The following is a 24524-nucleotide window of genomic DNA, read 5'->3' as shown; positions in this document are numbered from 1 at the left end:
TTAATTTTGAAAGTCTTTTGTTGTAAAAAAAAAAGAATAATTTTAAATACAATTTGGTCTTTTAAAACCTGCAAATTTAAAATATACATTTCAATACTTTTACAAAAGTATATATACAATGAAATCAAGTGACATAACCAAGTACTGAACACATCTATTATTTGTAGCCCAAATAATATAAACCCAAGGACAGACAGTGGGGTTCAAGCTGAAGATCAGAGAAGCAAAGCAGCCAAGCCACCAGAGAGCTCTTACCTCTACCAAGGCTGGGGAGATCCTGTCTTCAACGTGACTGGAGACTAATTCCGTAGTCAGTTATTCCCCTGAAGTTTCCTCCTGCCACTCACTCAGTGAACCCTTTGTCGTCACTCCATCCTCACTCCCATCACCACACAAGTGTCAGTGCATTCTCTCCCCGTGGACTTGTTCACACTTTCTTGAATTTGGTATAAATGGAGCGTGTAGTGTATACACTCCTTCTGCATGGCATGTTGCACCATATTTAGTGTGAGACTCACACAGGTTGTTCCATGTGCCACTAGTTCATTACATTTATTGCTGAGTGGTAGTGTTCCATTATATGGCTTAGCCACTGTTTACTTATCCAGTCACTTGTTGAAGACTTAGAGTTGTTTCCATTTTAGCGATGACAAAGAATATTGTTATGAGCATTCCCATTAAAACATTTACATAAGGATATACTTTCTCTCGGGTAAATGAAGACCTGTGACTGGAAGGGTGGAGCCTCATGTTAGATATATAGTTTTTAAAAAAAACTATGAATTGCTTTTCAAAGTGACTACGTCACTTTACATTCCAACCAGCAGCATGTGAAAATTCCAATCCTTTCTCAGCCTTTTTAATTTGTAATACACTGATAACTGTGTGATTATTTCTAGAGCCTTGAATTACATTTACTTCTCTTCATCATTTAAAACTTTGCCAAGCTTGGAGGAAATACTTGGAGGGTTGGTCTCTGTCATAGTAAGTGGCATTCATTACTGTTATGCCAGGCTAATTTGTGCCAGTGCCAACACAGAGTGGGGTGTGGTTCAAGACAAAGCAAAAGTCTGATTCTCCAGTTTTAGCCCTCAACTTGTAAAGTATTACCCAAGTGTCCATGGTCAACTCACCTACCTTCCCAGATCCTCTGTTTCCTGTCTAGACAATGGAAACCATGAAATCATTATTTTTCAAAATTGCATATGTTAGTGATATTTCTACAATAACAGCAACTTTCCAAGTATTCTAAGGTTACATGAGAAAAGAAACAAATATTGCCAAGTCTTTCTTATTTTTATCAAGAAATGCACATTTTGTTTTTTTGGGGTTTTTTTTGTTTGTTTGTTTGTTTGTTTTACAGCTGTCTTACAAAGATGGAGCTATACCCATTCGGGATGATAGAAACTCTCATCTGCCCTCCACCAAAGCCCAGGTTCTTCTTTCTCGAATGAGAAATGAAACAACTAGTTTCCATCAGGGCCACACATGTGAGCTCTGCCTCAAACCAAAACTTTTTTTTCTTTTTTGGTTTGGTTGGTTAAATAGCTGGATTCGGGGAGGGGAGCAAGAGGCAGGGTCTTGCTATACAGTCCAGGCTAACCTCAAAGCTAGAGAGTCTCCTTCCTCAGTCTCTCAGATACTGTAATTTCAGGCACACACCACTGTTCTCAGCATGCATTATAGTTTTGCAATAATCTCACTTATTCTTGAGCCAATTCACAACAATAATTACCCAGCCAGACCTTGCTTCTAGAGATAACATTGTTGAGAATGTCAAGAAAGAACAATATAGCACATTGTGAAAACAAACTCTGTTGCATGGAAGCATGACTAAAAGCTGTGACTTGACAAGTAGAAAGACCACCCCACTCCATCTTTCACATTTGAATATTCAGGAGTCAACCTTATTTCATAGGGAACCTGGCAAACTGAACCTCATAGAACATTCAACTCCAAGAGGATTAAACAGACAAGTTCTGTGAGGACCAGTTAGAAGGGACTCTGGGGGCACAAAGAAACACCATAGGATCCTAAGGGCTCCCTTGAGGTAACAAGCCTTCTGTGCATCTTTCAGGAAACACCTAAGATAAATAGATGGGAGCTAGGATCCACAGGTACTGATTGTACCAGAAAGAAGAGCATCTTTGTATCAGAGCTATGCAGTTTCTCAGTGGGCTGTGAGGTGTTTCCCAGATCTTTAGACAAGCCCATGTTCACAGGAATACAATAAATAAGACGTACTCTTCTGAGAAAGAGGTTGGGTTAGAGGAAAAACTTCAAAGACCCAAAAAGAAGCAACTCAATATTGCCCCAATTTAATTTCTGTTGCTGGGCTAAAACAACCTGACAAAAAGAAATTTACAAGAAAGTTTTTATTTGGCTTTAAAAATATAGGTTACAGACCCTCGTTGAAGCAGGGACTTCAAAGAGCCAGTTATGTCACCCACAGTCAAGAACAGGGATCGATCAGTGCACGTGAACTCGCTTGCTTGCTTGTACTCATTTCATCTCTTCACTCTTATACAATTCAGAATGCCCTGTCTAGAGAATGATGCCCCTTCAGTGGGATGGCTCTTCCCATATCAATTAACTTAATTAAGACAGTCACCCACAGGCCACCCAGATGTAGGCAATCCCTCATCTTCTCAGGTGATCTTAGGTTGTGTCTGGTTGGCAATTAATGCCATCAAATGTATGTACTAGTTATTTTCTCAAGTCTTTGTTCAATTAGATTGAATGTAGGATGAGTGGGACCAAATTGTACGGGCAAATTATAGTAGCAAGATCCTGCCTCAAAGCACCAGATAGCCAAGGAACCAAAGACAGTAACAATCTCATTTTAATTTGGGTGACAATTCCTGTGTGAGATTCTGGTAGTTACTGCCTCTGTAGGGTATGTAGCATTTGAACTTCCACTTGTGATCAATGAAGAATTCCTGGTAATAGAGAGGTTGAGCAGAAACATATATTGTAACACAAAAGGTTCTGACAGTGACAAACACGATTGATGAGCACAAGAAGTGAGTGAAAGCAGTAACTCGTCCTCCGAGGCCACAGTGAGGAAAGAGTGGGTGAGGGAAATCCATAATGAGACTACCCACTGGTGGGGGGGAGAAATGGAAGGAAGAGGTGGTCAGAGGAAAGGAGGAACTGATGAGGGGTCACCTGGGTATACAGGACAGCAGAAAAGGTCTCTATGATGGCATCAAGATCTTGAGTCTGGACTAGGAAAATGGAGAAGTCTGGAGGAAGAATGATGCTGTCTCTGGACAATCTGAGTCACCACACAGGGTAAGTTTCACAAATACAGAAGCATTACCCAGATTTCCCCACTGGTTAGTTCTGCTTTGCCAGCAGCCTGTGGGAATTTCTAGAGAACTGAAGTAGTGGACTTTGCAGTGTGGAAAGAAAGAATTCGTAGAAGCAAAGTGGAGAGAGGGGAAGTGATAGTCATATCCCTCTAAGGAAGGAAGTAGAGGCTTCTCACTCCTTGGTCTCCGATTTCCTCAAAAGTTGTCTAAGAGACGGAAAGTATACTTCAATGCCAAACTTCCAGGATTTCCAGTCATACCTAACTAAACTCCAAATAAATTAAAGGCTTAAACACAAAACACCACATTATAAGCTACCAAGAGAAATCAAAGGCAAAGTTTTAGGTAATCCTGGGAATGAATTTTTTAAGAAGAATATCTAAAAGTAGAATACAGAGTTCAAAGGGCTTTCCTAAAAGGATTTTGGTATCCTATGACAAGCTGCCCTTCCTGCCCCCTCCCTCCATCCCAACTCTTATGCCTCATGCATCCTCACTCTCAGAGCTTCTGCACTGTCTTGCTCTCTGTCTCTCTAATACTCAAGATCTTCCAGCTTCAGGGTTCTGCATGGGCCATACATGTTAGCTGGAATATGACTCTCTCCCTATGTCTCTTCCTTCCCTACCTAGACATTATGCTGATTTTTCAAGGGGACTTTCAGGGGGTCAAGGTCTCCCCACACATATCTTCATAGCATCCCACACTTTCTCTTCCTTAATGATTACCAGCTATAGACTGAAATGGTTGTATGCCAGCTCCCCCAAAATTAATGTGTGGAATCCAAATCCCAAATGTAAAGACATTGGGAGATGAGGCACTGGGAGAGGCGATCTCTTTTCTGAGGACACTACCTGGTAATCTTGTAAAAGAGATCTTCTGGAGCTCTCCGTTGCCCTTTTCTACCATGCAAGGCTTGAAGAAAAGTGTGATCTATGAACCAGAAAGTGAACCTCACCAGAATTAGCGAGCACCTATCTCGGAGGCTCGAGAATTTCTGTTGCTCTTAGCTGTGCTAGTAGACTAAGACAACACCATACCTAGGGTAAGCAGTGTGACCTCTCTGCTGACAGAAGCACTCCTTGAAGTGAAAACACTGTGTCTGTCTTACCGCTCGGTCCTTAGCTCTCAGTATGCTCCCACATCAAAGACCCCATCTTCTATGAGTGAAGTGTGTGTGAGTGAATGAATGAGGAGATAACCTTTAATAATTATCCCAGCCTGGTATGCCTAATGTAGACAAGTTTGTGTTATACTTAGAATCCTTTTGACTGTAGCTTAACTTTTTTGTTTATTAATTTGTTTGTTTTGCCTAGCCACATTTGGCATTCCTTACTCTCAGAAATCTGTGTTTCCATCCTGTGTCAAGAACGGACCTCGATAATGAGTAAAGAAGTCACCTCAGTTCCATGGGTGGAAGGAAAATAAATTCCAAAGAAAGAATAAGCTTCACCAAGGAGTAAAACTGGGGAAAATGTGGCCTCTAGAGAGAAGGGAAAGGCAGCCAACACTAACTTGGACACTCAGAAGCACAGTCTAATGTGATGATTCCAAAACCCTGTGAGGAATTACCAGAGCAGTTTGCAAGTGAGGCAACCCAAGCTCTGAAGGATGAGCAGCTTACCCATTACCACACAGTAGGAGATACAACACAAGCCTTAATTAAGCCTTACTCACCCAGTTTCCTCAGCCTGGAATAGCCATTCTCCGCTATGCAAATCCAAGTTCCCAAGCTAAAAGGCAGCTTAAGGTAGCTTCCCTGAAGGCTTGCCTGAGCTTCCTCCCACTCCGTGAGCTTCCGGGCGGGCGGAGGGCGCTCCCTCCCTCTGTGCGCTCCCCTGACTGCCTGCTTCTGTCTGTGCTACTGCTATTCTCCTTGCATTCGCTCACCTTGCCTTGTTTCCAGAAGTTAGGAAAAAAAAAAACTTAAAAACGGTGGGCCTCTTTGCTGTTCCTTTTCCCACAGCTCTCCTCCAGTACTTCACTGTTGACTGAACCATGAAGCAAGCCAGCTACCAGACTCCCACAGTGCTTCTGAGGAACACCTGCCCAGGGCTCGCAGGGCTCCACTCCAGAGCCCAAGCTCAGTAAGTGGCTCTGCTCCTCTTCCAAGAGACTCACAGTACCTCTGAGGATGAAATATGCCCCCATAGGCACTAAAACCCACAAAAGAAAGCAAAAAAGAGAGTTAAAAGCATATTCCCCCTCCCTTCGATTTGTTTTATTAAAACTGGTCAAGATTTTCTGTCTTGGAAACAAAAACTTCTTTTCCTTAAAGGCTATAAAGGGCCCTGAATGTCTTTCACATATTCCAGGCTTTCTTGAAAGCAAGACTGAGTAACCAATGACCCTTTCACAGTCATGGTAGAAAAACAGTTCCTTCTAACTTGTCACATATGCCTATTCTAAGAAAGGATTTATTTCTGTTAGGGTCAAAATATCAAGTTTGCCATTGAAATTGGGAAGGAAAAAAGTGAAGAGAATTTAGCCCGCATCTGTGAATTACTGTGCATGAGACAACTAAAGATTTACAAGAGGAGGGTAAGGAGTGAGTCTGGAAAGGGACATTATGCCACCAGATTCAGTGCTTCAGGAACACAAGGGAGCCATTGCAGAACATGGTCATGTTCAGGGTCATTATGAAATCTGGAATGGATAACCAGCAGAATACCCCAAGTAATTATCTGGTCCAATCTTCCACCTCATACATAAGGGAAGCCCCGAGAAGTGTGAGAACTAAGGTCCTGCAGTGGCCAAGATCGAAATCAGATGAAGATCTGCCTGGCTGGCCACACTGTGTCCCACCTGTTGATCCCACCCTGTACCCTAGCTGCTTCAGTTGGAGGTTCATCGTCTTCAGCCAACAGTTCACATTAAAAACAGGAAGGAGAGAACCACACACTGGTCATAGGACTGATGGCATGCATAAAAAGTCAGCCTCACCAGTCGTTGGTGGTACATGCTTTTAATCCCAGCAATTGAGAGGCAGAGACAGGTGGATCTCTGTGAGTTCGAGGCCAACCTGGTCTACCGAGCGAGTTCCAGGACAGCCTCCAAAACAATATGGAGAAACCCTGTCTCCAAAAACTAAAAATAAATAAATAAATAAGTCAGCCTCACATCATGTTAAGTTCTTATATGTCTCTTTATTAAAAAACATCATGAGGTCTGGGGAAATGGCTCAGTAGATAAATTCACATGTCACTCTAGCATAAGGACCTGTGTTTAAACCCCCGGGACTCATATAAGGTTGGCTGTGGTTGTGCATGTGTATAATGTCAGCACTCCTACAGCAAGATGAGAGGATACAGATAAATCTTTGGAAGCTCCCAGACCAGCTATCCTGGAGGACACAGGGTCAAAACAAGAAAGAGACCCTATCTCAAAGTAGGTGAAAGGAGAGGACCCTTACAGGCATGCAGTGGCACTCACATGCATGCATGTGTGCACATGTGAACCCACACACATGAATGCATTATACACACATAAAAATGTTTAAGCACTTTGGAAGACTGGGGAACACTACATAAGCACTCAGTTATTTTATCATTTGTCTGACCTATTATCTCAATATTACCAACTTTATTATCATCCACTTTGTTCTCACAGCCAGTTTATCTTGACATCTGAAATCCAAACTTAGCTCCACTGCAAGCATCTAGTTAAGATGTTGACTTGTCTTACTGGAAAATCCCTCTCCCAGAGGGCAGATAGAACAATGAGAAGAATGCTTTTGTAGACACCATGCTGTCCAAGATGAAGTTGACTGTGTGAGAGAGGAGTTTTGAGAGAATATATGTCATCCTGGTCTGTGGTAAAGAAGGGAGCAAGACACACACACAGCATTAGTCAGAACAGGTCTGGTTTTACCACAGAAACAAACTGAAATCTCAGTGATTTGCCAAAACTAAAGCTGTGTTTCTCACGAACACAAAGCCAAGCGCAGGTGTTCTAGCCTTTGCCACAGCAGCATCTGGAACACGTGACTTCCAAGGTTGCTGCATCAAGGGAAGTGACGAAGGCCCATGCCTCGTTGCATCAGCAGAATATCAATCATTTCCTGCTCACCGTTTGGTGGCCAGAGTTTGCCATGTGTCCTCAGTCTAACCGCAAAGGAGACCAGGAAGGCAGACATTCATCAGGCATGCCCACATATGAGCAGATGGATATTAGTGACCACACATTAATTCCAGGAAAGCAAGCATCAAAGGACTTTAGAGTATTCCAATTACCTAAAAAAGAATTTACATAGGCCTTAAAGACATGAAGGCTTGAAGAAATAACATAAAAATAAATAGTAGTAATTACTCCTAGTTATTACATTTCTTGTGGGCTTTATTTTAATCTTTTTATATATTTCTCCAACACAGCATTATTTAATAATAAACATTTTAATCACACTATTTTTTTTATTAAGAAACAAATTCAAAGTGGAGATAATACTGACTCCAATGAGAAAAAGACTCAAAAGGGAAGAAATGACCTTTTGATCAGAAGATCACAATTAGTCCAGAAGAAGAAAAGGAAGAGACAAGATGGGTCCAGGCACAAGGGTTGCCACACAGGAAGCCTGCTAATGAGCTCATTTCTGAACGGCAACCAGTACAAAGGCAAGGAAGAGACAAGGCCTCATTACTCAGCATTTCAAGAGGTGAGAGAAAGGGAATTCAGAAACAGAAAGCACCCATAAGGGAAGGAACGGACCAAAGCAGAGAGAAGGGGTCTCAGATCCCCAGTGACTGCATGACTGAACTTCATCTGTGTGTGTCCCTCCTGCTGCTGCAGACTTCTGAATCTCTCATCGCCTCCAAGCCAGGGCTGTCCCTCTGCTCCTGGGCTCCCAGAACATCTTAATCACACACATTTGAGATCAGATAGAAAGACCGCTTTTGATACCTTTATGGATGCATTGCCATCTCTCTGTGTACTGTTTTACAGTCTAGAAATAGTTCTCAAACTCAAATTGTTATCCTATGAAAGGACGAAGCAAGCTGGGGATGCAGCTCAATGGTAGCGTAGAACTTGACACTTTATAGAGATAGAACTTGAATTCATACCTTTATTACAATTAAGTTCAATGCGTAATTAAGTATGTGGTGTCAGGGGTCATCATTGGCTTCATTGTCAGCTTTGAGAAGATCAGAGACCATAGTTGGCTGTACTCGCTTGATATAAAGTAAATGACAGGAAAAAAAGTTCAGAAGTATTATAGATTTCCTTCATTCTTTGTAACTCCTTTAAAGTGTGTTAAAGTGTGTGTGTGTGTGTGTGTGTGTGTGTGTGTGTGTGTGTGTGTGTGTGTGTGTGTGTGTTATGCATGTGGGTGCCCGGGGTGGCCAGAAGAGGTTAGATTCCCTGGAGCTGGAGTTACATATGGGTGGAGTTACAGGTAGTTGTGAGCCACCCCACATGGGTGCTGGGAACTGAACTTGGAAGAGCAGCCAGTGCTCTTAAGCACTGAGCCATGTCACCAGCCCCTATAACTACTTTTTACGAGTGAGAAGTCACAGGAGAATTTACTTCTTGTCTTTCCCCACTTCACTGAAAAGCCTCGGTCCTTCAGAAGTAGGATAGTGTAGGGCAGAATCAAGAGCTGAGTTTTAATTTTATTTCCTGCTCTCATATGTAGTCTCCAACTAAGCCTAAGCTCTTTTCTGAGAGTTTAAAGTAGATGGTCTCCAAAGTGTACCTTCTGTAGCTTGTAACTGTAGGACTCCCTGTAGACAAGACAAAATAGAAAGAGTAAAACCCCATTTAAAAGAGAACCAGAAAACAGAGTGGAGGGTGGTTGAGAGACTACATTAAGACATAGAGACAGCCTTGTGGTTGAATGTAGGCTCGTGTCTGAGTCCTATTTCCGCAACCTGCTGACCCTGGCAACCTCGGGCTGGTTACTTAATTTTGTTAGAACTTTACTTCCTCCTCTGTAAAATGTGATGGGGATTACCTACCTTTCTGGTCTAATGAGAAGATTAGATGAGATAATATATTGTAAAACCTGGAAGCTAACAGGGTGTTATGAACATCATTTCCTCTGGCCTAACTGTCATAGAATTAAAAAGTAGATTAAAACTAAGAAGGGCATGAATGGAGACTATAAAACTCACTTGCCTCTTCAGGTGTTACTCCTCTGAACTGGCAGCATATCACCCAAAGAGAAACACACCCTCCGGTGAGGTCCACAAGTAGTTCATTCCAGGATCCCTACGTCCTCACGAATGACAAACCCTGTAAATGCTCATATCCCAGATAGAACACAGCTTTGCCCTCACATAACCTATACATTGTCCCCATATGCCTTGAATCATTTCTGTATCTCTTATAACACCTAATGTAGTATTTATTCTCTGTAAAAAGCTGTTATACTGTATTGCTTACAGAATGATGCTAAAACAGATACAACATAGTAACAGTATCTACATTGTTCAATACAGATACTTCTCCTTCCCACTGTCCCCAAGTATTTCTGCCTACAGTTTGTTGAATCTATGAATACAGAGCCCAGGGACACAGAGGGCCAAGTTCTTACCCCAGAAAAATTCAGAGATATGCTTCTCTTTGTATTCAAGGTATCTAGGCACCATGTGCTAATTTTAAAGTGAATTCTGAAGGTGTTTGCCTATGCTTCCCACCTTCATGGTACATTGGCAGACCATGCCTAAGTTCACAGCCATACTCCACTGCCAATTGTTACTCAATCATACTGGAAGCCTTCCTTCTGTTTTCAGAGAACCACAGAATAAAAGGAGATCTCACTAGAGGAGAGCAAGGAGAAAATCTTCCTGATCCTTGGGGTTTGTTTTGTGTTGGGGAGTGTGTTTGTGTGAGCACATGTGCATATACTCTATGTGTGTGTGTGTGTGAGTACTGAGGCTGGGGCTTGATATGAGAAACCTTCCTCAGTCACCCCGAGCTTGCAGATATAATCAGTCCAGCTAGCCGGATTGCTCCAGATTTCCTTGCTCTGTTTTCTGATGCTGGAGTTACAAAATGGCTGCCAAGCATTTACATGGGTTATGGATATCTGAACTCTGGTCCTCCTGTTCTTCCAACAATCACTTTTAACTTCTGAGCCATCCCCCTAGACCATCTTTTATTTTTGTATAAAATCTTAGAATCACTAAAGACAATGCATTTCAGCCCTGTCACTTGACAGTGATGGTGATAAAGCCTTCTAGGGTTCAGACTGCAAATGAGATCTGACCTGGAATCAGAATCCTGGGTTTCAAGTACAGGCTGTGTCTGTGTCTCAGTTTTATGACCTTCATTTGGTCATTTCCTTCTTCTTCCAAGGTCTTCAGCCACATAAGGGGATAGAAATGGCCACTGAATGTGTGTGGTTGGAGGATGAAGTGTGAGCACTTTGAGAGCCATAAGGCAATTGTCAAAAGTGTCACCAAGGTTCTTTGGATCTTTATGATAAGTATACATGGCTGTGCCTATAATCCCAGCACTCAGGAAGCTGAGGCAGGATGAGCAAGAGTTCGAGATCAGACTCAGAGATATAGTGAGACCCTGTCAAGAACAAAAGACAGAGGGAGAGAAGGGATGAGATAGAAGGATGAAAGGAAGGGCAAAGAGACAGACAGACAGACAGACAGACAGACAGACAGGCAGGCAGGCAGGCAGGCAGGCAGGCAGGCAGGCAGGCAGGCAGGCAGGCAGGCAGATCCTTCAGAGTTATAGCATCTGGGTTTAGGAAGCACATTCACCTACCAACACCCATCACTTCATCTTGCGTGCTTAGTTTGGTGGCTGCTGAAAAGAAAACGCTAATGTCCAGCAGCACCTATGGCACAGAACAAGTGCACAATATTTTCCCCGAATTACTTAGAAGCTCCGAACCAAATACACCATTAAAGCCCTACCCAACGCATCCCCCTCTCCCTTCCCTAGAAGAGTTGGTTTAGACACACTTGGTGTACATTCTCACGAAGGTAAGCTCCCCACCAAACAAGTTCACTCTCTGAACCTCTTGCACTGTCTTTTTCCCTTAAAACCACTTTCCAAGAAGATCATGTGAAATGGTAAATTGAGAGAGACACTGACCCAAATGGGCTGTTTCTCAACCCAACTCTCATCTGGGGAATTCTCCACAACGCAGGAATGAAGATGGAGCTGGACTGGGTGTTGCCACAGATGGTAGACCCAAAGGTGCTTTCCCAGATTGCCAAAGAGGCGCCATGCATTGTTCTCAGAAACCAAATAGCTTCGATGCCTCAGTAGTGGCCCTCACTTGAAAATGTCTTCCCTGTTGAAGTCTTTAAAGCCCTATTTTCATAGGAAGTCTATTCCCTCTGTGAACTAAGGCATCACGGTGATGACTCTACAGACTCTCAAGTGACTAGAGCCATCATTAATGTCATTATTTGTGTTTAGTTGCATCTCCATAGCAGCCCACATTCACAATGCACCTTGCATTTGTTTCGTAGTGATTGTCCTCACATGATGTCCAACAGGCAGAAGATGACAAGATTAACATTTCTGTGTTGCCTAAAGGGGAACTACGGTACGCAGAGATATGGGGGTAGCTGGCTGCTATCGCTGCTCATATAAGACATGTTTAGAGACACCCACACTTTGACTCCAGTCTGCTTCAGCATCCTTTCTGCCCTCATTTAGGATATCACTCATCTTTGACTCCTGTTTATAAAAACAACACGAGAAGGGGCAGGCTGGGCAGCAGAGCTGGAATTGGAGAATCTCCATATGCAATAGAACCAATGAATGTTTAAACTGCTCCATTATCTATGGTTAAGCAGGACCAGATGGGATACTTCATCCAACACATATAAGCTACTGTACTCCTAGTCCCATGCTTCTTTTTATCCTGTGTTTCAGTGGCTTGCCTTTCTCTCTCTGCCATTTTTTCTTTCCTCGTCTACCACTCACTTCCTTTATTTAAAATGTGTGTGGCTTTAATGCCAACTAGGAAAGGCGAAACCCTGATTTACTGAAAGTCAGGTGCTCTACCACCTGAACTGGACCAACCTTAGGTACTGAAAATGTCTCTAATAAAAATGACCAGGCAATGCTGATTCCACATCATATATAAGAATCCATATCTTCCTTTCCCACAGCCTCCATTCCTGAGCTGAGCCACTGTCCCGGCTGGACTTTTGTCCCTGTCTGCCTAAGTGGGTAGCTACCCTTGCCCACCTCTGATCCATCCTTGTCTTTAGGTAGTGGGACAGGGTCACTTTACAATGACATGGCTGAGGCTGAGCGTTCTCCCCTGAAGCTGTCATCTCTGTGGGAAATGTGTTGACATTACTCAAAGGAGTAAGAGGGCCCAGATCTTCATGGTCAATGTCACTTTTATCACCTCTGCCCTCTAACCATAAGGCTGTCATTCCATACTCAGATTCCTGACTTACTCAAGCAAACCTTTATCTTCAGAGGGGATGGGTAAACCTCATTTTCTGCTCAAATGTCATGCCTTAGCTGCCAATTATCCTGCCCAGATTCAATCCTGGAGCACAATAAACAAATTAGACCAAACACAAAGTATACCCCCGAAGCGCCCATCTTACTCAGTCTAACCCTCTGATTTGAGGATTTCTGCTTTCCTCTTCCACCAAATGCTCTGAGTGTCTTGGTGAACTTCCTGCTACTCTTCCTCTTTTTGCAAGACTACATGTTTATAATCATATGGAACAAGCAATAAATAGATGAATCAAGCCAACAGCCGGTGGAATCTTTGCAAACAACATCATTACCAAAGTGTATGAGCTGCATTTTGGCCAGTATCAAGCTGAGTGAACATAGAAAGATACAAAGCAGAATTATTTCCTGTAAATTCCCAGTGACACACTGGTGGCCACACCTACTTGAGGGAGATGATTATAAAAGACCGACAAGCCTGACTCAGGCATAAGTCTCCAGGGCAGAGAGGGAGTCACCTCATTGGAGCTTGAGTCGGCAAAGGTATTGTCCTTTATCATATCTGAGGCTATAAAGATTGTCTTTGTTTGCTCCTCGACTGTCTTCTCTCGAGGCACCTTCTGTAAGGATATGGTCTGTTCTCTTTTCCTTTCTTGTTGTTCCTGATTTGGTGTGGGAACTGGAATCACAGATTTCAGAGAACTCTCTTTCTGGTGATAAGGACCTGGGGAGGCAGCTGAACAGGATTCCTGGGAGAGAATCCATCAGTACAGCTGAATCTTTTCCTGGAGATAGGAAATCTCTACTGACAAAAATGAGAGAGATATGCTGGTTCCCATTCTGTATCTCCCTCACCTCTATACAGGCAGATACCTCACGCAGGTGGTTTTCCTTTTTTTTTTTTTTTCTTATTCTATCCACCATTGATTGAATGCCTATTATGTGTGATGGAATGAGCTGGACACAAAGAATACCAAGATAGAAACCATTCTAAAACAAATGTACAAACTAGTAGAGGTGACCAAAGCATATACAAATAATGTAAGGGAGTGTGAAGAAGAATAGAGGAAATGCTGGGCCTGTGATAAGTCAGCCACTCATTGTCGTTTCTCAAGAAGAACAAAGCAGGGTCACTGCCCTTGCAAGCACCGGGTTCAGAGATGGAGAGCTGACCACCACTGGTGTTCTTTTGCAGAAGTCAAGATGGCCAAAGTCCCTGACTTGTTTGAAGACCTGAAGAACTGTTACAGGTAAGAAACACATTCTACTTTTTGTGATTCAATGACTCCAACTAGGTGTTAAAGACCTGAGAGAGGCAGCTGAAGAGTCAGGTGCCATGTTGTCAGAGACTCTGTAGATATATGCTAGCTCTGAAGTTCAGGCAAGACCAGAGAAGAACTAGAAGGACAAGGCATCCAACATGCTAAAGTGATATTTCCCTAACAAAAATGGGAATTTAGAAAAATATTTTTGAGGTATACTGACTCCTACATAATCTTATATCAACATCAACTTAGGCACTCAAAAGAGTTTGTGTGCTCCGTACGGCAGCAGCTTTTAATGAACTTAATGAACTATTTGAGAGAGAATTCATTCTTGAGAGAATCTGCTCCCAGTCAAGAGGAGGAAACAGCTCTTGGGCACATGAACTCACACCCACAGTCAAACTTCACCCTGATACAGAAGATAAATGAGCAGAGCTGAATGTAGTTAGACAACAAATCTTTAGCAAGAGGACCTGAAAAAAATTTATCAGACACTGTAAGAAAATTTGTTATTTTGTATTATAAAAAGGACTGTTAAATATCAAATGTCACATAAATGAAGTAAGAAAGATAATTTAAACTAAGTATTTTCTTAAAGACTTCCTGACAGAAAAAAAAAATGAGCAGAGCTGAAATTCTAGAACATTCTTAACTAACAGGATGTTCTTGTTTACAATTAATGTAATGCTAATGAGGCTACAAACTAGTGCTTGAACTGTTAAACATGGAATCTGTTTTAGTGAGTATATGAAAACAGTGTATGACAACGTGTGTCTGACGTGCTTCAAAAGTTTCTCTTTTCTTTTAGCAGCTTCAGCCTTTCCTGAAGCCCAATTAGGCTCTTTGATTTATTAGTCATGCCTAATTCTTACAGATAAAGTACAAAGCTGTTCTAATAATTACTAATTCCAAATTAGTGACAGATGAATTACTATGTGTGTAGACATGAATATGTAGAAATATTTAACTTTTCAAAGAGTAATGGTGTGTGTGTGTGTGTTTGTGTGTGCGTGCATGTTCATATGCCCAAATTACTGTAGAGCTGACTCTCATCCTGACTGGGATCAAGTTCTCCTAAGAATAGAGTAACTCTTAAACAGCCACTAAAACCCATTGCTGTGTTAGAGCATTCAGACTCAATAGTGCCTATGTCTAAATCAGTATTCAGGAATGTTGTCTGTACTACCCAAAGTTAATGTGGTCATTAAGATATGATGCCTACAGACCTCAGTGAAATGATGAACAAAAATACAGTATCCTTATATGTTTTTGACAGTGAAAATGAGGAATACAATTCAGCCATTGACCATCTCTCTCTGAGTCAGGTAAGCATATGATTATCATTCTTATAGATCTGGGTTTTCTTTTTTTTTTCTTTTTACACACTAGTTCCTCTACCAGAAAAGCACAATGAAGGTCAAGTATTATACACTTTTGTTAAAGGTCTAAAATATTTATTTTTAGGGAGTTCACTTGCCTCTCTATACTATCAGTTAACTGGCATTCTTCATGCTCATTGATTCTTCTATAACAGAGAAGAGCTAACAGAAGCCCTAAGAACTTCTGGGTCAGGCTCCTTCAAATTGTTAGTTTTGTCATCTTTAGCCAGTTGCTTCAATCCACCTCTTATCTCCTAACATTCTATGTTGATGTCATTATCAAACACTAATGGCAGAGGTTAGAGATAGCCTGATAGCCCACAGAGCTGAGATAGAGAAAGCTCAGCAAATTATTTTGTGTATCTGTGATACCTGTTTTAAAAGCTGCTTCCAGGAAAACAGCCATACTAATGGTATCCATGGGTGCTTGACTGCAAGGCCCCCAGGGAGATCACCTCCTGCAGATGTCCAAGTCCTTTATATTAAGTGACCTTCTGTTTGTATAAAATATACATGTATTTCAAATGACTTTAAATCGTATCTAGTTGACGTAACCACACCTGGCACAATGTGAACACTATAAAAAATTGTTATACTTATGAATCAGTGATTATATTATTTAGGAAGTAATGACAAAAAATTCACATGTTTAGTACAGATGTCATTTAGTTTTAAAAAATATTTTGAACCTTAAGGTTGGTTTAATTTGAGCAGGCAATATAGAGGGTCAAAAGTATTTTTTTTAATATTTTGAGCACTCTGGAGTAGATGTCAGACCTCTTGATGGAAGGATCTCACTCACCAGGATCACATGTTAACCTGTTTCATTAAAATGTTTTCTTTTTGAGCCTAAAGACAGGTGAAAAGACCTCCCTCACCCCAGCCATGTGGTTTCAGGGAAATTCAAGAAGGGAAACCAGAAGGAATGGAGCAGAGGGGAAGGAAGGGCAGAGGAGGGCCAGAGGGAGGGATGAAGCACAGTTCCCTACACCCAGAATGGAGATCCCTCTCACTAAGTCTGTGGGATACAGACCCTACTAAAAAGTCTCATCATGAGGCCAAAGATAAGCTCTCAGGTGCCCCTTCCCTTCCTTACAGAAATCCTTCTACGATGCAAGCTATGGGTCACTCCATGAGAACTGCACAGATAAATTTGTATCTCTGAGAACCTCTGAAACCTCAAAGATGTCCAGCTTAACCTTTGAAGAGAGCCTAGTGATGGTGGCAGCAACATCCGACAAAGGGAAGATTCTGAAGAAGAGACGACTGGGTTTCAATCAGGCCTTTGCCGAAGATGACCTGGAGACCATAACCCGCAATTTAGAAGGTAAGGGATAAAACGTAACAAAATCCAGTTTTTCAGTTTTGAGCAAATGATGATAATGGAGTAGAAAGAAAATAAATCTTGGAACCAAAATAATAGGAAGCAAGCAGACATTAGGTCAATAACTATAACAAAGAAAAATGAAATGCTACTCTTCTCCAGAGGGGGGAGATCAATAGTAACCTGCATCTAGAACAGTTGCTCAAGGGCTCCTTTCCCGGCTCTATTATAAAGGTCATGCAAAGGTCTTTGGTTGGAGGGAAAGCAGTCATAGTCCATTAGCTCATGACCTCCGCTAGGTGTCACCTCCTTAGTCATGTTCCTCAATCTCTCTGGGCTTCAGTTCCCCATACTGTGAATAGAGATGACCAAGTCTTACACCTCACTGGGTTCCTGTAAAGATTAAAGAAGCCAATGCCTCAAAACATTTAGACTAGAAGAATGTCCAATGTGAAGTCACCACCCAAGAAATGTCAGCCATTGTGATTACTCCCAATGCCTTTGTAAATGATGCAACACTACTAATTTATTGATGGCTGCACTCTCTGTAGACTCCAAAACAACCTTCCCCTCTCCATTTACATATGAGGAAATGAGGCTCTGCCTCTATGTGGGAAACCCTGGCAGCTAATTCAGTCCACTATGACTATGAGAACCCTGAGTTTGTCTTTCATGTCTTTGCTATTCATTCCTCCATAGGAAACATAAACCAAGTACTCATTTTAATATAAAACCTAGACAACAATACCTCTCCACCTAGAAAGTTTTAAAATAAAACAAAGTAGAAGAAAGAACATTAACATTCACTCATTTTTGCCACCAAGATTTTAACCCTACCAACACCAGGGAATGGTTCCTAAAAGACTTTTGTGCATACAGATACACACTAGAGCAAACATGTCCAACATCATCACTGGTATACTACACACAATCTCATATCCAGCTTTTTCATTTAATATATTACAGACATTTTACAGGCAAATTTTTCAACTCAGAAGTGGCAATAAACATCTATGCCAATTTCCATCACCATTCATTTTCTTAGAATAGCATCCTATAAGTGAAATAGTCAGAACCTGGAGATTCATGAAGCTACTCATACATACAATTTCCAGGAAGATTTTTATATGTGTTATAGATAATGGGGACATATCATTATGGTATACGATTTTTAACACAATTACTTTTATCTTAGCATACGCTCATCTGAAAAATATAGATTGGGAAGACTGGTAGTCTTCCTTGACTTTTTGGAAACCTGCTAACAGAACCAGGCATGGTGGCTAACACTTTTAATCCCAGTGGGCGGCAGAGACAGGAGAATCTCTATGAGTTTGAGACTATTCTTGTCTGTAGAGTAAATTCCAAGCCAGCCAGGGCTCCATACTGAGAGAAAGAAAAGCAAATAGCTAACAAAAATGCAAAAGTTTCTCAAGAACTCTTTCAAAAGGTAAAATAAAATTATCATCTAATGAATTGGTTTACAAAAAAAAACAAAATTAAGAAATAACCGTAATAGAAACCCTAACCGGAATTAAGCCTTCTGCTGATTGATTTCAACTCTGGCTGTTCCACCTGGATTGGTGACCCCTACAGTCCCTCTCAGAGCTACATCTGATGCTTGTATTAGCATGTGTACATCACCTATATTTGTAACTAGGCAATAACCTGAACTTGTGGTAATGATCCTAGAGACCATCCAATCAGATTCAGCACCTTACGTCTTCCAGAGCAATATGAGATACAAACTGATAAGGCGAGTCATGCAGGAGTTCGTCCTGAATGATTCCCTCAATCAAAATATCTACCTGGATGCAGACCAAGTGCATCTCAAAGCAGCTTCGTTAAATGACCTGCAACATGAAGGTAAATGGCTACCTTGTCACTCCTCCCCTCCTTGGGTTTCTTTGCTTCTTTCTGCTTTCAAAGCACAAACTTATCTACCTCCCGGGCTTTGCACAATTCTTCTAGAACAGAATGGCACACCCCACCCCCACCAAGAATCCCTGGAAAGGACAGACTGTCATCCAAATCTCTGAGTTCCACCAGAGAGCAGTTTCCTACCTGAGTCCACAACATGGGACAGAGAGCTTTCTGATGTAGCACCTCTTGGGTGCTTATAGACACTCTCAACACGACCTCCCTATTCTGATTTTAAAGAAGAGAAAACTGAATGCCACAAATATTTAATGACTTACCCAGAAGCTAACAAGGTGCAGACAGTCACTTTCTGTTCAGCTAGGAAGAGCTTGCTAATATGAAGGGAAAGCCAAACAGCCCCAACTGCAACAGGGTCTGAAGGACGAAATTCAGGGTCCAAACTTTCTTGTACAAATCCAGCTTTCATAATAAACCTGTTTTAGATTCAGAATACATCATCAACATACAGAATTACTTTTAAAGAGCCACAGTAGCAACTTTATAATAAGCAGGCATGGTCCTTTCTGATCTGAGACACTGCGCACACTTCAGTTACCATGTTCAGTTCCGACACCCAGCGGTTTGTGAGCACTCAAGGTCAAGGCCATAGTTTGTACCCTATGACTTTTGCAAATTGTTGTGTATCCTATTTCCTACTTACCACAGTTTCCCCACATATTGACTTAGTCTACATGTGTTCTACACACACACACACCTATCTAAACACCTGTTTTTATATTTAAAAAATAGTGGATTTACTTTCTTTCTGGCTTTTTCTTTGACAGTAAAATTTGACATGTATGTCTACTCGTCAGAAGACGACTCTAAATATCCTGTTACTCTAAAAATCTCGAATACTCAGCTGTTTGTGAGTGCTCAGGGTGAAGACCAGCCCGTGTTGCTGAAGGTCAGTTGACTTCCATCTTAACCTTGCCCTCATTTGCCTCCCTCATTTGTTTGTAAGCAGTCTAAGCAGGCGTCCCCTTTGTGACAGTCAGTACATACTCACCATTCCCTCCCTGACTGTATTTCCTTCCCATCCCAGAGCATCCATTGTTCTGTTGACCTTTACTGACATCTACCATCTGACTTGAATGAGAGCAGGACAAACCTCAAAAACAAACTCAAATGAGTCCACTGAGATCAGAGAGGATTAACTTGCTAACACATGTGAAGCCAAAAACTAAGAGCCACAACACTCAAGCCTTTGCTTTCTCACTCCAGTGGTCTATTGGTGATACTGCTGTCTCTTATCACATCTCTATGGTCTCTACAGCCACCCCACACACACACACATTTAAGCATTAGTCATTTTTCCCATGGAGAAGAATATGACTCTCATTCAGTAAATGTACAATTTAGTGCCTTCAATTTCCACAGAAATTTTTGTGGACACCTGTATTTCTGTCTAAATCAAATAAAATGAAAGTGTTACCTACTAAGTAGGGCAGGCGCTTCACTCATGAATTCATTCAAGGAGCCATTAATTACGAAGAGCCTTCTCTTTTTCAAGTACAGCATTAAAAACTATGGAGAATGGCAAGCCAAAATCCCTAAACTTATGGGACATAGTATTCTCATACACAGACAATAGATAAGTCAAATAGAAAACAATAAAAAGAGGAAAATGTCAGAAAATGTGCAAGGTACTAAGAGAAAACGACAGAGTGTTGTTTAGAGAAAGGGACAAGAGCGGAGCTCCCAGAGAAACAAGACAGGCTAGTAAGAGGTAGGGATGGGCCATCCTATGCCTATACGGATCTGCGTTCCCCAGTACTTCATGAGCCCATAGGCCAGCAGCAAGGGTCAGCAGGCATTTGATAGACAACTGAAAGCCACTAAGGGGTTTCAGACAGTGCAGGGTGCTGGTATCAGTTACATCTCTTAAGTAGACAACAGTCTAGAAGGAAAGCACTAGTGAAAGCAGAGAACTCAGCTGGGAAGTTATGGGTGAAATGTGGCAGGAGGATAAGGTGAACACGTACAAGGGAACAGACCTGTATAGTCATCTGGAGGCACGACAAGGAAAGGGTAAAAGCAGGAGATGAGCAGGTCTGGACGGACAATGTGATGTTGAAACCCCTAGGAAGATGATCAAGTTATTTACTTATAGAGTCCAAAAGGGATTCTTAACAAACACAGAATTTGAAATGTATTTTTCAATGAAGGTTATTGTCAGAGTTTATTCATACTCAGATGAAGAGGATAATCTAAAAAGGTTGTGTTCAAAGGCCTCAGCAACCAATCCATCAGGGAAGCATTGTGGGGTTTCAGGGTTTTGTGTGTATGGGTATGGTTAACTTTCAGATTTTGACTGAAACGCAGAGCTAACATCATCTCAACATTCTACTGTTTCCAGAAAGGTATAATGTGTATGCTTGGGGGCTCAGAATGTTTAGAGGTCTTTGAATCATCAGTGCTCAGATTTGGGGAGAGTACCTGGTGTCAGCATTTAAAACAGGATACACATGTGCGGTGTTTTGCCTCATTTGTCTGGATACAGGGAGATGCTGATATCATTGACAGTCTGCATGATTCATTTAGATTTCTCTCCAATCAACTAAGGAAATTAAGTCATGAATAGTCTGGACCATACATTGAATAGGCATGAGATAAATGTTGAGTGAACAAATGAAGGAACCTGGCTCATATCTGAGTCAGGCTTCTAGAGTGCTGCCTTTCATGAAGGCCAGATGCCAGAGGGTGACACTTCAGTTTTTTTCCAGCACCTTCTTGGGCACTAACAGAATTTTGTTTTGCTTATCACAGGAGATGCCTGAAATACCAAAAGTCATCACAGGGAGTGAGACCGACCTCATTTTCTTCTGGAAAACAGTCAACTCAAAGAACTACTTCACATCAGCTGCCTATCCAGAGCTGTTTATTGCCACAAAAGAACAAAGCCAGGTGCACCTGGCAATGGGACTGCCCTCGATGACAGACTTCCAGATCTCCTAAGTGGGGTCCACTTACTTGAGAAGTGCTAACAATCTGTATGTACCGTGTACAGAAGGTTCTACACCCTGAGTCACTTGCATGGCATGTGCTGAGCCTTTGTAATTCTAAATGAATGTTTACCCTCTTTGTGAGAGAAGAGCAAAGCCTAATGGAATCAACCTCGACACATAATGTTATTTGTTATTTAAAGAGCACCCTATATTTTGCACAGTACTAATCACTTTAATTATTATTCATGACATTCTTAGGAGGAACAGAGCTGTGGTGATCAAAAAGACTCTACCCATGTTACAGATGGGCTAACTACAGCATAAGAAAACTAAAATGTACACTCAACGGCAGTTGGAAAGAGAATCCACAGACCCACTAAGTCAATCAAACTGTGTACCTTCTGCTTCCAAATTGCTGACTGAGTAGGATAAAGTTATAAGAACTTAATTCTATCATTTTTAAAGGGAAGGGGACAACAGCTACATCTTTCCTACCTCAGTGGGTTTTATTCCAAGGAGAGCATTTGGATGAAATCCTCCTGTAACAAACCTCAAGAAGACAGAATGTTGAATGCTATTTTTAAGTTATTTTATATATGTATTTATAAATATATTTATGATAATTTTATTATTTATGGCACATCCTTAAGTCCTCAACTGCAGGGCATTCTAGATGGAGTTAGTTAGATGTAGCTACTCCATAGCAGGGCTTTCTAGGTGGAGTTAGTTAGATGTAGCTACTCTATAGCTCCATGTTGCAGACGTTATGCTTTTTCCACAGCCATGAAGCTCTCTACATTCTCTTACTTGGGAATCCTGTAATTATGGCCATGAATCTGTATTGTTTACTTTGTTCATTTAAGATGATAATTGGACCACTCTTCCACCCTTCTGTCCCTAAAGTTATCTGGGTATTCTTACATCATTCAACCTCACCTGCAATTAAATCCAACAATTCAAAGATGGAAAGATCTTAATTGTGACTACCACATCACTGTTACCTGAAGTTTCCTTTCTAGAATGTAATCAGTGTTTCCTCTGGGTTCCAAATTTGTTCTCACACCACAGCGTCACATGAGTACCAATAATAATAATCAGTGCATTATTGTTGGTTATTAATTAAATAAAACAAGTTTGAGCTGACATATATTTATTTGCTATCTTTTTTGCTTGGGTTTTGCAATAGATGGTTGCTTGTTGTCAGACTTCCTTTGGACTGCCAGATCCCAAATAATGACCTGAGACTTATTCTGAGATCTTGGCCTTAGCTTAGGCTTCTTCCCAACTAGCTCATATAACTTAACCCGTTTATATTGACCTACATTCTGCCACGTGGCTCCTTCCCTCTCCTTCATACTGTACATCCATCTTCCCATGTCTAGATGGTGAATTCCTATCTCTTCTTCTCAGAGTTTCTATCTCTTCCTAGAAGTGCGCCTATCCTCTCCTGCCTACCTATTGGCCATTCTGCTCTTTATTAAACCAATCAGAAGGTGCCATGGCAGAGACACATCTTCACAGTGTACAAAGAGATTATTCCACAACAGTTGTTTTGCGTTTTGTTGTTGTTGTTGTTGTTGTTGTTGTTAATATGTGAAGGGGTTGTTTTGTATTTGTTGTCTTCATTACCTCACTGTTGGGAACAACTGGTTAGGCATTCACATAATTCACTACAGTTAGTGTCATTTCACAAAACCAGGTCCCTACACAGCTCTAGACAAGATGTTTCCACCAAACCCATCCCCTCAGAGTTCAGTGAGCCCCACTGAAGTGGAGGCAGGAGTTGAGGAGACAGAGTGGGTGGAGGACATCAGGAGAACAACTAACAAAGCTAATATAAATTCAGGGTGTAAGACCCTATGGAACCAGAGTTACCTGATGTGAATACTGGGAACCAATTCTGACACCTGCAAAAGCAGTATACACTCTTAACCCAAGACATCGCATCCCTTTGTATCATATTAAAAACAACAACAGCAAAACTTTTGTGATCCTGTTTTGTTTTATTGCTCTTCAAACACTCACCTAATTATGCTTATGTATGCTGCTGGTTCTGTTTTTTTCTTTCTTCTCTCTCTCTTTTCTCCTTGATTCTTTTTTCTTTCTAGTGGTCTTCTGTTAGCATTTTAACTTTACCTTCTTGATGTTATTCTGTTTAAATAAGCTATTATGTTTCCATGTTTTACTTCCATTCTTGGATTCATGTAATTTTGTTCTAATTTTCTCATTATTGGGAAATCTTTTTTTGTTCTTTTGTTTTGTTTTAATTTTTCTGACCCCTTGCTCTTCTAGCCCTCCATAACATTCTTCTCCACTCCTGGATGGTTTTCCTCTCTTTTCTTTAATCTCTGGATGTGTTTCTCAGAACATTTTTCCAGAAACAATTTGATCATGGCCTCATCAATGGAGTGATCCCTCAATGATTTTGTAATATGATGGACATGTTGGGAGCTGGCGAATGAGCTAGGTCATTAGAAGGCTACATCACTAGGGGCTCTGTCTTGCCCTGGCGTCTTCCTATCCTCCTTCCTCTGCTTCCTGTCCGTAAAGAGGTAAAAAAACAGCCTCAGCCACATATCCCCTCTGCCAGAATGCTCTGCCCAAGTGAAGAGACCAAGTAACCCTGGCTTGAACCCTCTGAAACCATAAGCCAGAGTAAGTCTTTCTGAACGTGTTTCGTTCAGGTGTTTGGCCACAGAATGAAAACAGTAACTACTACGGACTACTTTCATTTGGCATGCTATTATTTGCGGCCAACGCCAGCCTGGTTGATACAGAGCATTGTTTCTCCCTGTCTAACCGTCACAACTGCCCTTATCTGGCTACAGTAAGCTCTACTTCTTTGCGCGCCTGCCTGTCAGCTCTAGCCTCACCCACCGGCTCCAGCCCAGAGACACCACGGAAGTGACCCGGCCACTGGGCCGACCTCCTCGGAGATTTTCTCCAATCGCAGAGCCTCGAGGAGGCCCCGGGGCCAACCGTAAGGCGCCCAT

The 24524-nt window shown here is 41.6% G+C and overlaps 1 protein-coding gene and 1 long non-coding RNA gene across 5 annotated transcripts in view; one reads left to right on the top strand and one right to left on the bottom strand.

Annotated features, from left to right (window-relative positions):
- The window catches only part of LOC121140517, a 59496-nt gene extending 35022 nt beyond the window's left edge, over window positions 1–24474 (bottom strand). Inside the window, exons 1-3 of one of the 4 annotated variants that reach the window (XR_005877400.1) lie at window positions 23557–24402; window positions 20581–20665; window positions 18862–19017 (exon numbers count right to left, since the gene is read on the bottom strand). This is a non-coding gene — a long non-coding RNA (uncharacterized LOC121140517). The other 3 variants (XR_005877402.1, XR_005877401.1, XR_005877399.1) reach the window with 3 other exon arrangements.
- On the top strand, window positions 13159–22674 carry Il1a (interleukin 1 alpha). Its single transcript, XM_005068609.4, has 7 exons — window positions 13159–13238; window positions 13891–13945; window positions 15237–15285; window positions 16438–16666; window positions 18356–18529; window positions 19369–19490; window positions 21353–22674. The coding sequence occupies exons 2-7, from the start codon at window positions 13899–13901 to the stop codon at window positions 21539–21541; spliced, it is 810 nt and encodes a 269-aa protein (XP_005068666.1). The 5' UTR covers window positions 13159–13238; window positions 13891–13898; the 3' UTR covers window positions 21542–22674.
- Window positions 24475–24524: the final 50 nt, after the last annotated feature.

Source organism: Mesocricetus auratus, unplaced genomic scaffold, assembly GCF_017639785.1.
Source record: "Mesocricetus auratus isolate SY011 unplaced genomic scaffold, BCM_Maur_2.0 Super-Scaffold_100004, whole genome shotgun sequence".
Lineage (NCBI taxonomy): Eukaryota > Metazoa > Chordata > Mammalia > Rodentia > Cricetidae > Mesocricetus > Mesocricetus auratus.
The sequence above is the reverse complement of the archived record's forward strand: the minus strand, read 5'-3'. Positions and strand labels throughout refer to the sequence as shown.